Source organism: Electrona antarctica, assembly GCF_951216825.1.
Source record: "Electrona antarctica genome assembly, chromosome: 19".
NCBI classification, from domain to species: domain Eukaryota; kingdom Metazoa; phylum Chordata; class Actinopteri; order Myctophiformes; family Myctophidae; genus Electrona; species Electrona antarctica.
Genome location: NC_136800.1, coordinates 38,154,476 through 38,171,675, shown reverse-complemented (window position 1 = coordinate 38,171,675; position 17,200 = coordinate 38,154,476). Strand labels below are relative to the sequence as shown.

At 45.4% G+C, this 17,200-nt stretch overlaps 1 protein-coding gene across 1 annotated transcript in view; it reads left to right on the top strand.

The window, feature by feature from the left end:
* Positions 1-3,233: 3,233 nt before the first annotated feature.
* ptch2 (patched 2) overlaps positions 3,234-17,200 on the top strand; it is a gene marked incomplete at its 5' end in the record, with an annotated part of 23,136 nt that continues 9,169 nt past the window's right edge. Inside the window, 2 exons of the mRNA XM_079529345.1 lie at positions 3,234-3,404; positions 5,493-5,696. Of these exons, the coding sequence (XP_079385471.1) occupies positions 3,234-3,404; positions 5,493-5,696 (375 nt within the window). The remainder of the gene's footprint in view (positions 3,405-5,492; positions 5,697-17,200) is intronic.

The window sequence follows — 17,200 nt, the reverse complement described above, 5'->3', positions numbered from 1 at the left end:
TTTTATACTAGTCTACAAGCCTTGTGGGCTTGTCACAATGCAATGTATTGTGACGTGAAACATTGTGAACTTGACTGTTATTAATCATTTTTTAAATATTGTAATATTAACACATTATTAATAATGTAATTATAACACAAATGTATTATGGGGGCCCTTACAACATCTTTTCAGATGAGACTAAATACATTTCAATTCGGGGACCCATGTGTCCTGAAAGTGTTTGATGGCCACTGGCCTACAGTATGCTAAGTGGTGGTGGTGTAAGGTCTTATATAGCCTGTCTGACGTAATGAAATCATGTCTGACGTAATGAAATCACACCCGGGTGAACAGGATGAACATAGCAACCATGCTAATTTTTTCTGCACAGACTAACAAAGCCAGCTGTAGGAGTGGTTTACACCACTCAATAATATAGAGCAGTACATTTTAAAATCACGCCTGTGTGAAGTGAGGGCCACCCACTGTATTTATATCGCCCACATGATGTCTTACTCTTACGTCGTCATTTAATGCCCTAAACAAACATTAAAGTCGATAGACTTGGCTTGCAAACGATTTACGTCGTAAGTGCTCTAAAGTTTAGAGCTCCACATGTTTGTTTGTTTGTTTGTTTAGGGTCTAAACAAACATAAAAAATCCCATAGACTTGGATGCCATATGACGTAATCTTCATTGGACGGGCTAGCGGCCCTCAAAAGGTTACAGGTGGAGGGCAAAGGAGTACAATACGTACAGAAGAATGACATCACAATAAAGACACCCACAAACAAATATGAAAAGTATAAAAGGTGCACATCAGCAGATTGAGCCATCAAGACATTTCCAACTCCTTTTTGTTTAACTTTTGTGTCTCTTTCATCTGTGAAAACTACAAAGTAAAAATCATCAGAGCTGATCTGACTGTCAAACTGGAACCTGCGGGGGACCCTGCCCCACATTGCCGTAGGAGGAGGACTTTGAGAAAACCTTTTCCATCCCGAGACGTGGTTTCAGATTAAACCCGGCTCTGAAGCCTTGAACTCATGCATGGCAAAACATGGAAGCTTTCCAAAAAGGTTTAGCTGGTGGTAGATAGCGCAGGTTTCATGTTGAACCATGTTGGTTTCTTCAAAATCTGAGATGATTTGAAAGAACCTTTTGAGGGAAGCTCTATATGGTCCTCAAAATGAACCTTAAGTGCACACTCTTAAGACTATTGGGGGCTCTTGAAATAAAAAAAAGTTTAACAACCGCTCATCTAGGCCATGGATTAAAAAAAATAGTTTAACATGTCTTTCCATATCCTCTTGTCTGATGCTTTGCTCAAAGCCTTTTCGCTGTAGAAGAGGTGACGCTACAGCTGTTGGTGCTAAAAATTTACCGCACACAGCCACACACATATAGTGGGCTACACACACTGACACACACACACACACACACACGGATATGCACGGCACACATGCACACTTCACAGCTGCCTGACAAACTGGACTCAGCAAAAACTGAGGTGAGGGCAAAGTTGCAAAGTGGCAGTGTTTTGGTTACTGAAAGGGTTACTGATATAGTATAGTGGTTCTCAAAGTGTGGTCCAAGGACCCCCAGGCGTCCGAGAGGGGGTTCCAAGCGTGGTCCCAATGCAAAATGTGGAAGAGTTGAAAGTTAACTTAACTTATTTTTTATTTTTTTTTGTTGGTCTGCAGCCTCACAACATTTGTAGTGCTTGCTTGTAGATCTACTATTTATGTTGACACATATTTGGTTGTCCCTATAGCACAACGTATTTTCTTTTGCTCTACGAGTCTACATGAAAACATTTTGACATTTTTAGGCTATTCTAAATAAATAGTCAATCTGCAAGCTTATAACATGCATGTAGCAATGCAACTTGTGAGCTTGTAGATCTGCTCTTTTCAAAATAAATTGACACATAGTTTGTTCCTATAGCACAAAAACCGAGGGGTTCTGTACAAAACTACATGAAAACATTTGAGAACCACTGATAACAACTTTATGGTAAGGTATTTCTTTATAGTTTTTAATATAGTAAAAATCTGATGCAGAGATAATAGGCTGTCTTTAGAATCTGTGATTATAAAGTAGTCCTAATTGTTTTCTCAAATAAATAAAAGTAACATTGTTGCAACATTGTTGTTTTTTTCTCTGATGTATTATTAGATATTTGTTCTATAGCCTACATATAATTATATAAATGATCATTAGCAAAATAAGTAAAATAAAAAAAGATGTGCATTAGTTTGGTTTATGTTATTTATTTATTTTTTTCGCTTTTATTTTATTATTATTATTTATTTTTTACAATAGATGGCATCAACCATCAATAGGTCGGCTTCAATATTTTCGATGCGCGCGACACCGTCGTGCGACGAAGAATAAACCGGGTTTACATACAAGCCAGGCCACTGGGAATAATGTGCAGAGAGCAAACCGTGTGTGTGTGTGTGTGTGTGTGTGTGTGTGTGTGTGTGTGTGTGTGTGTGTGTGTGTGTGTGTGTGTGTGTGTGTGTGTGTGTGTGTGTGTGTGTGTGTGCGTGTGCGTGTGCGTGTGCGTGTGCGCGTGTGCGTGTGCGCGCGCGCGCGCTGTGCTGAGTTTATTGAAAGAGTTCCTCTCTCCCTCCCCCCAGCCCCCCTCCCCCTCCAGCCCAGGCAGCAGAGCGGCAGCCTGGGTGGTCTCCCTCTCTCTCTCCCTCTCCCTCGCTCTCCCCCTCTCTCTCCACTTTGGTGAGCTGTTGCTTAGCAGCTAATAATAGGCGATGTTTGCAAAGTAATTTGCCTCTTCCTTGGCCAATGGGAGCCGGAGCACTTTTCCATCAAACCTCCCTTTTCAGGATTTGCCGAGAGGCGAACTTGTCCATAATGTTACCGCTGGCTGCAGGACGCGGAGAACTGTTAGTTAGTTAGACTTGACACGAACAGAGAGAGAGAGAACCCACGACCACCAGTACCGCTGCTGCTGCTCTCACTCTGAGACGGGTTGTTTTCTATAAGCTATCGGGACGGATGAAGACTGAAGGATTTATACGGATTTGGGCGCATGATGTTGGGATGGAGTTCCGAGACTTGTTTGGCTCAACGGAAGATTTATAGAACATATTCTTCGGACGTTTCTTCTCCGGCGGCGCTGGATGCGCTCCTGCTCGCGTTCCATGTTGGATTATTATCGCCGTCGCCTTTTCTGAATCCGCACCGTTTCTCCGTCGCTTCGCAGCCCTCCTCTCGCTTGGACCACCATGGCCTCGGATCGCCATCATCGCGGGGTCCCGGCGGGGTCCTCCTCCTCCGGCGTCTTTGGAGGTTTACCCCCGAGCTATGCGCGTTCTCAGCCGCCTAGTGCGAACCCAGACCTACACCGAAGACCCAGTTATTGCCACGCTGCTTTCGCACTTAAACAGATTTCAAAGGTGATCATCATTCATGAATATAGGCTACGACAACAACGCCTGCAGTTTAAAAGTTGGCACAATGACTTGTACGAAAGCGGCTCCATTCAGCCGACTGTGTGAATGGGACGTTTATAGATTGATATCTAGAATGGATCGTGAAAGCGATGGTGCATGTGTGACTGACTGTGGAGATGTGGGGGGTAGCCTGCAGGCTGCTACAGCGTGCATGCAGGGGCTTTGACAGTGTGTGTGTGTGGGGTAGTATTCTAAAAAACATTACAAACAAAGTTTGTTTGCTGTTCGTCTTAGTTGGAAGGCGATCCAATGTCCTCATTCATTGTAGAAAAGCTCCAGTGAGAGAGCGGAGTGGAGCTATTCGCTGGGTTCCCCCCATCTGTGCGCGCACACACACACGGGGTTGTGTGTGTGTGTGTGTGTGTGTGTGTTTGGAAATGCGGTGGGTCTCCGTAAAGGAATTCATTGATTGAGTTTGATCTGACAAAGCATCTCTGGACCGCCCGGACGCTGGGACGTGCTTCAGCACAGCCAGGGAGAAACCAAAACACAGCGGCGGGCAGGCCCCACAGTGTCTCTCTACTCTGCTGCTCTCTGCACAATAGTTTAGTCTGACAGAATCATGCAACAAGTCATTATGAAATGTCAACGCCAGAAGAGTTGAGAGTAGACATGACATGGTGTTTCTGCTTGTTCTAACTTTAACCTACTTAACAAGCGATTGCGAATAACAAGCAACACTGGCTGCACTTCACATTCTTAAACCCGTGTGCTTATTTATACTCGATATTTGACTGAATAAGGCTAAATCATGTTCACAAGTTGACACCCTGGAGCCAGACTTAGGTCGGGTAGACTACTTTTTTCTCCTTTTTTTTCAACCATTAAAAATACAAGCAGTAGACCCATCTGTGTTTAGACTATAGCTACAATACCTTATTGTCTGTCTTTTGACATTCTGTTAATCCCGATAGAAACCCCCTTTTAGCATGTCTAGAGGAGTAATAGTTAGATATTTATGGCCTTAGTGGTTGAAAGGATTTCATGATGACAACAGCAGGAAAAAAGTAGTGCTTCAAAGAGGATAGATAGATATGCCCTGTTTTAATCCCCAACGGCTGTCTTTATTATAACTTTGAGCCCACTGTTGTCTGAGCAGAAATGATAGGGAACAGTTAGATCATAACAACCTGTGGTGTTATTAATGATAGCAGGCCTGGCAGACATTGGCACCATTTTAAGTGGGTAAGTGCACTGGAGATTCTGTGAGAGACCAGCTAGGCCAGGGTGTGACAACAGTCTCAGTGGGGAAGCTGGTCTAGCAGGACCAGCATGGACTGGTTTTCGACTAACTCTGAATCTAGCTTATTGTATATTATCAGTAGGCTATAACAGTTCAAGTGGAAGTTGTCATGCCCACTGTTTTCATAAATGGAAATTATGGAATGAAGCATAGGCCAGTAGGCTACTATACAGCAACTGTACAGCAATAATAAATACTTTACCTCTGCTGGTACTCTTTGGACACTGAAGTCTGCACACCACACTTAACAGTTGCATTTTACATTTATACAATAGATGCGTATATGTGGACAAGCTATACCAACAATGGATGAAAGCAATGAGACGTGTCATCATAAGCAAATTCCTTTTTTGCAATACAATATAATTCCATGGAACATTGGTTCTCAAAGTGGGGTCTGGGGAGTTTCAGGGGGTCCCTAGCTAAATTAGAGATGTTAGGAACCAAATGGACCCTTATGGGTCTGTAACTTGGAGAGTGTACTCTCAGAGTTAAATGAACAGTGATTTTTACAGTATAAATTGGGCTCCCCGAGATGGAAATGCCATTAAATGGGCGTCCGTAGCGTAATGCATGTCAAACTGGGTGTCCTTGAAATTAAAATGGTTGAGAATCACTGCTAGAGCCATAAACAACTTCTCTTATGGGGGTCCCTGGCATATATTTTCAAATGGGGGTCCGCACGGCCTAATGAGTGTCAATTTGGGAGAACCACTGCCATACTAGGAATAACGGGGGTAATAACGCTGCTCTCCTCTCGCCCTCTGTCCTTGCCTGTGCTCCTCCAGGGCAAGGCTGTCGGTCAGAAGGCTCCTCTGTGGCTCCGGGCGAGGTTCCAGGCCCTGCTCTTCTCTTTGGGCTGCCACATCCAGAGACACTGTGGCAAGGTGCTGTTTATCGGACTACTGGTGTTCGGCGCGCTGTCGGTGGGCCTGCGCGTCGCCGCCATCGAAACGGACATCGAGCAACTATGGGTGGAAGGTGAGTCTCGTGTTTGTCTTCGAGCTGTGTGCACTGGCAAGAGACTAGAGAGTTTGTGTGTGTGTGTGTGTGATCTGTCTGTCATTATCATTTTGTGGTGGAAGTTGTCTTGTGGATCGAGTTTTTTTTCTTTCCACTTCTGTTACATGCACATACAAGCCATATAGAGCGCATGTATCTTCTGTTACATGCACATACAAGCCATATAGAGCGTGTATGTATCTTCTGTTACATGCACATACAAGCCATATAGAGCGTGTATGTATCTTCTGTTACATGCACATACAAGCCATATAGAGCGCATGTATCTTCTGTTACATGCACATACAAGCCATATAGAGCGTGTATGTATCTTCTGTTACATGCACATACAAGCCATATAGAGCGTGTATGTATCTTCTGTTACATGCACATACAAGCCATATAGAGCGTGTATGTATCTTCTGTTACATGCACATACAAGCCATATAGAGCGTGTATGTATCTTCTGTTACATGCACATACAAGCCATATAGAGCGTGTATGTATCCCTCAGATATAAGCAATGTCACTGGTAAGCACGCAGCATTGAGGCTTCCTTGGTTCATGTCTCAAGTTGGGGACCAGTGTCCCTCAAGTTGAGTGTTTTTCTATTGATTTTAGAGGATGTTGTTGTGTCACAGTTTGTTTTGTTTTCAAAGTGGAGTTTGAATGACAGCAGTGGGTGCATGCATGGTGGAGAGAGGCAGGGTGGCCTTGTCACCTCTGTTGGTGCCATACCTACCCATTGACTTAACAGGGTGGCCTTGTCACCTCTGTTGGTGCCATACCTACCCATTGACTTAACAGGTTGACTGAATGAATGCGTAACTAACGGCTTCCCCTGTTAAAGATGTTTCAGGAATCAGGATTGTGAGGGGCTGTTGTTTCCCCAGGTATGTCCTCATATTGGGCTGGTTGAAGATGCACATTAACCACTTCAAATGTAGCCTATATACTTTGTTGATGGGGGGTCCCTCAGGGGTCTAAACTTGGGCCTCTTCCCTTTTCCCCCCCTCTATGCCAAATCGCTTCTCCATGAATTGTGATGTGATGTGAACCTATTATTGGCCTATTATGATGACATGTCCAGAATAGGAATGCTAGGGCTGATATGGTTAATAGCCTATAGGTGACATTGTTAGGGCATCATCAAGACCCCTAGGTCCTCGCTATAAACTGTAGTTCAATTGATTTGTGTTGTGGCTGAGTTGGTGTTTGTGATCTGAAAAGGTGTGTGTGTGTGTGTGTGTGTGTGTGTGTGTGTGTGTGTGTGTGTGTGTGTGTGTGTGTGTGTGTCTGTGTGTGTGTGTGTGTGTGTGTGTGTGTGTGTGTGTGTGTGTGTGTGTGTGTGCGTGTGTGTGTGTGTGTGCGCAGTTCAATTTTGTTCTGTTTTATTGCTGCACACTTTACCTGACACCTGAGAAATACAAAACTTTCTCAGACACCACTACAACACAACAAAGTCTCGATGTCTGTCATTACCTGTGTGTGTGTGTGTGTGTGACTGTGTGTGTGTGTGTGTGTGTGTGTGTGTGTGTGTGTGTGTGTGTGTGTGTGTGTGTGTGTGTGTGTGTGTGTGTGTGTGTGTGTGTGTGTGTGTGTGTGTGTGTGTGTGTGTGTCCACTGCTCACATCTTTTCCCCTCTGTATTTGACATCTTTCCTTCCCCGTCCTTTAGGTTATCTGTACATTTTCGGGGGCAGAGGCTGCTTTATTTGGTTTTTCACACTGGCCAAATTCCTTTTAAACCCCCCAGGCTTTCAGTGCCGGGGCTGATCCCTGCAGCAGATGGGCTCTGTGAATGGTTAGCCATCTTTGAGGGCCCTGACCCCCCCCCCCCCTCCCCATACCCCCCCCCTCCCCCTCAGCTCCCTGTGTGGTCCCTAACTATTCTTGGATTCCATTCAACAAGAGGCAAGCAGGCAGGCAGCCCCCCCCCCTCTACCTACCCCTCCTCCTTTCCTTACAAGAGGAAAAAAATATATAAGTGAATGCAGCTGAAGTTTACCCACCTGTTTTGCACGCTCTGAAAGTGCCACAGCAGTTGGGTGAACATAAACAGACTATAGGGATCCTTTAAGCCCACCAAGTCACCAGGAGACTGCATGGACCCTGATGGCTGATGGTGGTGTTAGAAAATGTTTGTCACACACCGTGCTGTTGGTGTGCTTTGTGTCAGTTTCCTGAATTAGGCAAAACCCAATAAATAAAATACTCATTCAAGTTATTAGCTTAACCACTTGACCCGTACGACAAATACCAAAAAAAAGCAGATCTGGATGTATTTTCAATCAAACATGTAAAATAAATAAACAAAAAAAAAATCTTTCCAAAATAGCGATGTCACGATTAATGTGGTTATGGTAGGCTTTCCGATGTCTTACCGATACAAGAAAGCACTTTGCACAGTCTCCGTCCGTGCTTTGCCACAGTTTCATTGACGCTTGGCATCGCCGCCGCCGGCCCGGGGTCGGTTACCTCGCGAGCTAATTGGTTCGAGCGCACTTTAAAAGGGGGCGATGTTTAGATGTTTACGTGCCAGTTGTTTTGCTTGCTGTGGTGGGTGGGATTGAGAGAAGCTGAACTGAACGGTGGCTGAAAAGGAGCGCTGTGCCTTTAAGAGGCCGTGGCCCGTGTTTCTAAAGTTTCTGCCTGCCTTGTTTCCACCAATAGCCCATTGACAAAGCTGCTGCGAGGGCCTCAATGGAGAGGAAAGTGGTCGGTAACAAGGAGCGGTTAGTTCTCACACACACAAGCCCGCTTTTAGACTCGGTCGTACGGCGGTGTCGCACAACTAAAAAATAAATAAATAAATAGCTGATCTACAAGGTCATGCATTGTGGTTGAGCTTGTGGATCTGCTAAATACATAAATAAGTGGCTGATCTACAAGGTCACGCATTGCGGTTGAGCTTGTGGATCTGCTATATGAAATGTGCGTGACACTGTTGAATGACTGAATGCATAAATTAGGCAATACGCATGCACGCACACACACACACACACAGACACTAAAACGTGCGAGCTCTGTCTCCCAAGGGAGGGAAGACAGGTTCTCTAATGGGACAGTAGAGTTGAGCTCATATAGCTCAGGTCAGCAGATGTACAGCAATGAGATGAGACGCATACACAATGTTATCAAACATCAATTTGAAATGATGTTGTACACTGTCACTGTCTCGTGGTTTGGTTTTTACGATGCTAGCAGTGAGATGAGTGTTAATTCTTTGTATACCTTCACTGAGAGCTACTGGAGCCTAATAATCCACACGTCTCTGCATCAGCCTCTTAATAATGTTGTCACTGCACAGTAGTAGGCCTGATATGGCATAATATATTAGTCTAACGGTGTCCTTTATGAATGCTACTGCCATGCTGTAGCTCTGGGTTGACTGTGTGTGCGTGCGCGCGTGTGTGTGTGTGTGTGTGTATGTGTATTGGGGCATCGTATTGCAGCATCATAAAACAAGCACACTTGTCGTCTTTGCCACCTTGGGTGGCAGCTTGCCTGAATATCCTGCTGGGCAGCTGTCTGTCTGCTCTATCTGTGAAGTCAACCCACCTGGACTTTGTCTAATTGCTCCTTTCCCTCCTAAAAGCGGCAGTTTGCTGAGCACAGCAACAAGCTGGGGGGTCATTCTCATTAGTGTCGGATAGTATGTCCCTAGTTTGATGTGACTGCTCTTTAGTAGTTGGTGAATGCAAAGGACACATCTCTGGTATATGGGCAAATGTATAATGACCAAACACACCCCAAAGGAGGGGGGCTATGTTATATTAATAAGCACTGTGGATGAGATCTGATATACCATTGCTGTTTTTTTGCCTTTTTTCATGAAGTGAAAAACAACGTGGTACCACAGTGTCATTCAAAACAGCACTTCTCCACGCTCACAATGTGACACAATGTTGTAGATCTGCTATCTTTGGAAACATTTCGAAAGTGGTTAAGCCTGTCTGTGAGTTTCATAAATATTTAAGTAAAGCAATGAAAAGTATTAACAAAAAAGAGCTTTCTGACGAAATAATACACTACATTGGCTGTGGCGCAAGAGGAGAAGAAGTAGGATTACCTGCCCCCCCCCCCCCCCCCCCCCCCCCCCCTGCACACCTGTGCAGCTACTAGGTGTGCATGTGAGAGGTGTTGTGTGAAAACTATCTGTGTTTAGTCTGACAAGGGGATTAAGGACCATTGTTGGCTCACCGCTGAGCTACGGAGAGGAGAGGCTTGACACAGAGAGACTCCAATTCTTTTTTTTCTTCTTTTTCTTTTTTAGATTTGTTTTAGGCTTTTCTGCCTTTATTGATAGTATCAAGTGAAGATAGACAGGGAAGAGGGAGGGAGAGAGAGAAGGGGAGAGACACGCAGCAAAGGTCGTCATGAACGGGACTTGAACACGCAACGCGCTGTCAGGCCAGAGCCTATATGTGGCAGGCGCCCCCCTCACTGTTCTTGTTCGTTACCTTAAAATGTCTCTAGTCTCGGCCAGCCTCATTTTGAGAGCTGTCGTTTCATCTCTCTAACATACTCTCGTCTCGTTTAATTCATTTATTTCTTTGGAGTGGACAAAATCTGAAAATTGTACTACATAAAATTAATAATGGTTATTTGATATCTAAATATTAGTATACACAAATGTACGATGTGTAGGAGTTATTAAGTTAAACCACTTTTTAATATTTTGTGTATACTATATATATACTATTCTATTGCCCAAAAGCAGTGGACGCTGCCAGGTTTAAAGTGGTGACAGAGTGTGAGAGTTGGTGTGAGCCATCCATGTGACATGTGAGCCACAGCCAGCCTGTATTGTCCACAGTGAGAAAGGAGAAGGTTAATAAAACGAGGTGTAGGAGCAGGCCATTGGGGGATGGGAGAGGAACTAGGGGGAAAGTTTAAGGCCGAGTTGACACTTTATTTTCTCTTTGGTCTCTCTGTAAAAACAAAACAAAAAAATATAATTTTGTCATATACACCAATGTCCTGTGGCAAGACTAGCAGATCTATTAGCTCGCAACGCGGAGCATCGGTGTTAAAGATCTGCTATTTCCGGCTTGCGACACTGGCATATGATCACACATTGTGCATGATTCTTTCTCTCTTGTCTCTTTTTCTTTCTATAAATACATTAGAGACTTGTCGCTGTGTGGTGACTGGAAAGTGATCACTCGCTCAACCGTGTTCACGTCAAGTGCGAATAATCAATTGTATCCTGTAGTCCGTTTCAGTATGTTTATGTGTATGTCAGACCAAACTGGTCAAGCTTCTTTGCTCTTCTTTGCTCTCCTCCCAGCTACTGAAATGATTCCCGCTCTCTCATAAAGGCCCAGTTCTGAGTAGCATGTTTAAGAGGGAAAGGACTACATGTACAAGTGGCGGTGTTTACTCTTACGTTAACTAAACTCATCCTTCTTGGCAGAGCTTGGGTGAGGCATGAAAGACGTGTACACACAGTCAAGCTGTCCAAATACTGGTGCAGTGAGACAGGGCCTATCTGGAGAGCAGGCCCACCACATGTCCCATAAAGGGGCCATGTAGCGTGAGGGAGGGGGGGTTAAAAGACCATACACACACAACATAGCAGGAGTGAAGTCCAATTTATACTTTGTCATATGACGGTGTTGTTTTTTCGGTAAGCTGCGGGTGTCGTGCGACAAATATAATCAAAATCATAATATGAATTGGGCTTCAGTCAGTGCATAGGGGACAGTCAACAGTAGGTACATTCCAAAACACCACACCAATAAGCCAAAACTATAAAGCCAGCCTGCCGGCCAAGTAAACACACCAAAGGCCTTTCCCAGAGAGACTCGGGATAGAGAAAGCAAATTTCGAGAGTAAGAAAAGCAAGCATGACTGATAGATCACGAGAGAGAGCAAGCCTAAGACATACAGAGAGAGAGCAGCACACAAGTGGGTTCGTTTCGCGCAAACAAGCTAACGCACATGTGGCATTTTGGCGTTTTGGTCGCGGCTCTCTCCAAACAAACCTGTGCGCGGCGGCAGCAGGTAAATGCTATAATTCATGGGAGCGCACACAGCGGCCCAGTTCAGACAGAGAAAGGGAGCTCTATGAGGCATTATTGGAGGTGAACAGCGCGCGGCAGTGCCCCAGCTACATAAATAAACTCCCAGCGCTCAGGGCCCAGGACCTCACCGGTAGAGAGAACAAACAAGTCCAGAGTCAACCTGGGTCACTTCTAAATGTTTATTTCAACTCCCCCACGCTCTCCTTCACCCTCCTTTCCTCCATGCGAGTCTCTCGTTCCAATCGCCTCTCTCCACGCACCCCCGCCCACCCCGCCCCCCCATCCCCGACCCCTCTCCAATAGACGGACCACCCCCCAACAAATAAACACACATGGAACAGCTACAGCCTTGCATGTATAAATGACACATTGCGTTAGCATGCACGTTATTAAAAACACACACGCGAGCACGCACACTGATGTTGAGAAAACATAGCTGTCTTTCTGATTTAGCTGTTGACTTTGCGAGATACTTTGTTTGTAATACAAAAGCATTTGCGATGTGTTTTCTTGGGTCCGAGGAGAGTTTACAGTGACATGAAATGAAACATGTTGTATAAACATTTATTTGGGATATTTTTCCAAGATGCTGTGCAACAGCCCCCGAAAGTGGTCGATATTGTAAAAAAAAAAAAAATCAAGTGCAAACTGGACAATGAAGACTGATATTTCTCGACTGAGCTTATTTTCTGTCCCAACTGAACAGTAACCTTTGTCTTGGTCTATGTGAAATAAAGAGACACCAGTCACCTTAGCGTTTGGATCATTTGCCTCCCTCTTTACACCATATAAAATGTAGAGGGAGATAAAGAGCCAGAGGCAGAGGCAGAGAGAGAGGGAGATAAAGAGCCAGAGCCAGAGAGAGAGGGAGATAAAGAGCCAGAGGCAGAGAGAGAGGGAGATAAAGAGCCAGAGGCAGAGGCAGAGAGAGAGGGAGATAAAGAGCCAGAGGCAGAGGCAGAGAGAGAGGGAGATAAAGAGCCAGAGGCAGAGAGAGAGGGAGATAAAGAGCCAGAGGCAGAGAGAGAGGGAGATAAAGAGCCAGAGGCAGAGAGAGAGGGAGATAAAGAGCCAGAGGCAGAGAGAGAGGCAGAGAGAGGGAGAGAGAGGCAGAGAGAGAGGCAGAGAGAGAGGGAGATAAAGAGCCAGAGAGAGAGAGAGAGAGGGAGATAAAGAGCCAGAGGCAGGGAGAGAGGGAGATAAAGAGCCAGAGGCAGAGAGAGAGGGAGAGGGAGAGGCAGAGGGAGAGAGAGATAAAGAGCCAGAGAGAGAGAGAGAGGGAGAGAAACAACATTTTCTTGGTGCTTGGGAGGGGGGAGAAAAAGAAGTGGTCCTTGGGCTCAATAAATTCATTTCTGGTCTGAATGAGACCAGCAACGTGGAAAAGTTTAGCCTTTCAGGCAGGGATGAATGTATGTTTCAACCACACATTAAGGAGCATTAGCGGTCAGTGGAGTGTCTAATGTGACTATTTTTCACAGTGGCCAACACTGCCCATGATTAGCATAATTAGCAGAGGCAAGTCTATACATATGGAAATAGAAAGTGCCTAAATGCCAACCCTGGTGGAAATTTATGTGTGGTGGCTAACACCACTGGCACATCTGAATAGATTGTAACCGAAACAGATTTTTCATGTGGTTTTTCGTAACTGTTCTTAAGGTTTTGCCTCTTTTGCGTTGCTGTAGATTTTATTTTTTTAAGGCAATGCCTTGAGATTGATGTGATTATTTTTTTCTTTTGTGTGTGTGTGTGTGTGTGTGTGTGTGTGTGTGTGTGTGTGTGTGTGTGTGTGTGTGTGTGTGTGTGTGTGTGTGTGTGTGTGTGTTTTCCCCAAATTCCTGCATGATTATGTTTTTTCCCTCTTAAATTCAGTGTAATGCGCAACCTTCCTTGAATACTGATGAACACGCGCACACAGCCGCACATGCATGCACCCCCCGCACACACACACACACACACACACACACACACACACACACACGTGCACGCACGCACGCGTGCACGCGTGCACACACGCACGCACGCTCACTGTATTTCTATAGGTAAAGATAGCACAACACCAGCCTCCCTCTCCTGCCCCCCCCAAACCCTCACCCCTGCCCGACTCACTCTGGCATTGTCTTACGCGCTGGGAAAGTTTTGGTCCATTTGCTTTTGTTGTGAAAGAGAAAAAGTTCCCTTTTATTTTATTCCCTAGTTTGTTGGGGAAACATCTGAAAGAAATTGAAGGGTTGAATGACAAAGAGGGGTTTGCATTCATTCTGGGGCTGCTCTCCTCTCCCATCTGCTATGGGCTGTGGCCCTGCCTAGGAGGTGCCCCTGGCAAGGGAATGGGCTGTGGCCCTGCTATGGGCCCTGCTATGGGCTGTGGCCCTGCCTAGGAGGTGCCCCTGGCAAGGGAATGCCACGGGGCCAGGCTTCATGAACCGAAGAGGTGGTTTCTGTGTGGTTCCCAATACAGTATGGCAGGAGCATTGAGACGTTATTACTAATCTGGGGTTTCCCCTGAGAATGTAGTTCTCATTTTATTCCCTCTGCCCGCTGAAAAGGTTTATTTTGTGAAGTTATTTTGTGTGTGTGTTGGGTGAAACTAGAAGAATGTAGCTTAAGAGCTTCAGGGTAGAAGCATGGCTTTGTGTGTAGCGGGTACAAAGTGACACATAGCAGTATGGCTTTGCGCAGCAACAAGTAGCAGTGTGGTTTTGTGAAGCTACAAGTGGCGGCAGCGTAGCAGTGTGGCCCTCTGGGTAGCAGCCTATAGCAGGTACGAGCATATACGCATGGATTAAAGTTCTCAGTCACCGCGACTGATTTCAGTCATTTGGATTCCATGGAAGCCTTCTGTGAAAGCATGCTGCGCACCAAAAATTGCGGATCTATAAGCTCACAACACGTCGCAGCGTGACGTGTTGTGAGCTTGTAGATCAGCTATCTTCGGTCGTTAGTTATTTTACGAGGAAAGACTATTTGAAGTGATCAAACTAGTAATAGAATACAAGTTTAGAAAGTTTAGACTTTACAAGTCTCAGAAATGCCTCAGCTGGTCGGGCTGTTGTGTGGAACAGCAGCAAGAATGGGTTTAGAATGATCATACCTAAAACATCATCATTACATTTTCAGTCTTGAGATGTTATTTTTGCTTTATTCCATGCACACGCCTCAGTCCTCTTGGTGGCGGTTGGTTCTTCCTCCGTAGCAACATGAGGCTTTTCAGAGGCCCCCCTCCTTAATCCAGCTAATCTACGGCACTACACTTTGAAGGTGGCCTGGACTGACCCAGCATGGCCCTGGTACTGGGGTTGGACAACACAGAGTAGAATAGCCATGGTCTGAGAGGGGCTATACATGGACAATGCAACCGGACAGAATAGAATGGAAGATAATAGAACGAGAGAGAGACGAGCATGTTAACCAAAAAAAATACCCTGAATGTGGCCTGGGCTGGCCTAGAACTATTTGCCAGTGTAGCAGAAAAAAGCAAAAAAAAGCAAACTGGAGAACGGAACAGAACAGCACTAATCTGGAGCATAGCACTTCAAAGGTGGCCCAGGCAGGCTAACACTTTTGGAAGCCAGATGTGAGAAGCCACATATTTCAGTGCTGTAAAGGCTTCCTATGACTGTCAGGCTCTTTGGTTCTGGGTGGGGGCCGGGGTCCGGGGGCGTGGCCTCTTGGATGTTAAGGCGTCTGATGGAGAGGAAATGGTTTGAGATTGGAACAGACAGGGTCCAGTGGTGAGCGGACGGGCACGCACGCACGCACGCATACACACACACACACGCACACAGACACAGTTCAAATGTGCCAACTGAACACCCACATAGCAAGCAAACCCCCTCCAGGGTTAGCTTGCTATACCTGGTTTTGACCATGTTGTAGCCGACTCTGAAACAGGTTAGACTTTAGACAAAAATTATGCTTCAAAAACTATCGTAATCTTCTGTTTGTCACCTCTATACCTGATATCAGCCAACGGTTCTTTCCCATAGACTCGCATATAGAGTTTTTAGAGGCATGGAGGTTGCACTGAGATATACTCCATTTACTGAAAATGTGATGAATTCTATTAAATCCGGTCTATTTAAGTGTTTATTTCTGAGAATGTCATGTATTTCTTTTTGTCTTTTTTTGGGTAGTATCCCATATATGTCAAGCCTTTGCTCCTCGTGGTGAAATGACTAGCCACTGGGGTGTTAAAACCCCTGCTTCCACACTGCACATTTTCTTCCTCTCGCAAGCAACATTTCCAGGAACTGTCTCTTTAAGGCTGTGTGTAGAGTAGACTGGAGCGAGAGAGATTAAAAGAGAGAGAGAGAAAGAAAGAGAGAGAGAGAACGAAGATTAAAAGAAAGAGAGAAAGGGATGGTGAGAAACTAAGAGATTGAGAAAGAGAGAGGGAAAAACAAGCAGTGAGGACTGGTGTTCCATTCCATGTGGTGTTCTCAGTTCATGTGGACACAGAGCGGAGCAGAGCTCGGGTCTTGAAGGAGAAGGGTGGTTGGGGCCGGACTTGGGGAGGGGGGGGGGGGGGGGGGTGAGAGTGAGGGAAGGAGAGAGAAAAGAGAGAGAGCGAGAGCTAGCACGGCCGCCTGGTGGTCCAGATGGGAGGAACGAGACACAAATAGCTATAATTTACTTCAGGAGGCCTGTAATTACAGAGCCAGAGTCTCCCCGAGCCACCCAGTTCCTGTAGGGATCAAAACCCATGCGCTGCACAAAGTGAACATACGAAACGTCAAAAAAGCTTTAACAGACGTCAGAGAGGTTCTCTCGCAACGATACCCCCCCGAAAAAAAAGAAAAGGGGGTTCCGTTTTGTAGTAGTTTCTTCGGTGTGTGTGTGTGTGTGTGAGATTTGAAATCCCTGCGGTTGGGGAACTTTAGTGGAGTGGCGAGGACTTGTTTATATAAGCGGCGTTTTTTACATTGAATCAAATTCCTCATGCGTGTAATGCACTTTATGAGTAAAGCTATAGCAAGCCCTAACAGTTTGACCAGGTGCAACGTTTTGCAGTGTTAAAAAGGTGATATGTTGTGCCAGTTAGTAAAGACCGGAACTCATTTATTCTCTCGGTAGAACAGGTCATTTCCTCATCTGCAGGCAGGCCAAAGAGACAAATAGGAAGTTACACTTAAGTCGGGACTCGGGACATAAACTAGCGTCGTTCCCTTTGAAATGTGTGTGTGGTGGTGGGGGGGAATGTGTTTGGAATGGCTTGGCTGTAGTAAGAAGCGCATGTATAGCTTGTTTGCTGCTCGAAGCCTTGGCATCGAAGCTTCTCTCGTGTTTGGAAAAAAATTCTTCCTCGACTTCAAAAAACGCACGCGGAGCCCGAGGCACCAAGAACATCTATCAACAAGCAGTAAAATTCCCTTATCGTTTTTTTTTTCTTTCTTCTATTCTTTCTTTCTTTCTTTTTTAGTGGTTTCATCGGTTTGTGTGATGCACAGACCCCAAAGAGCC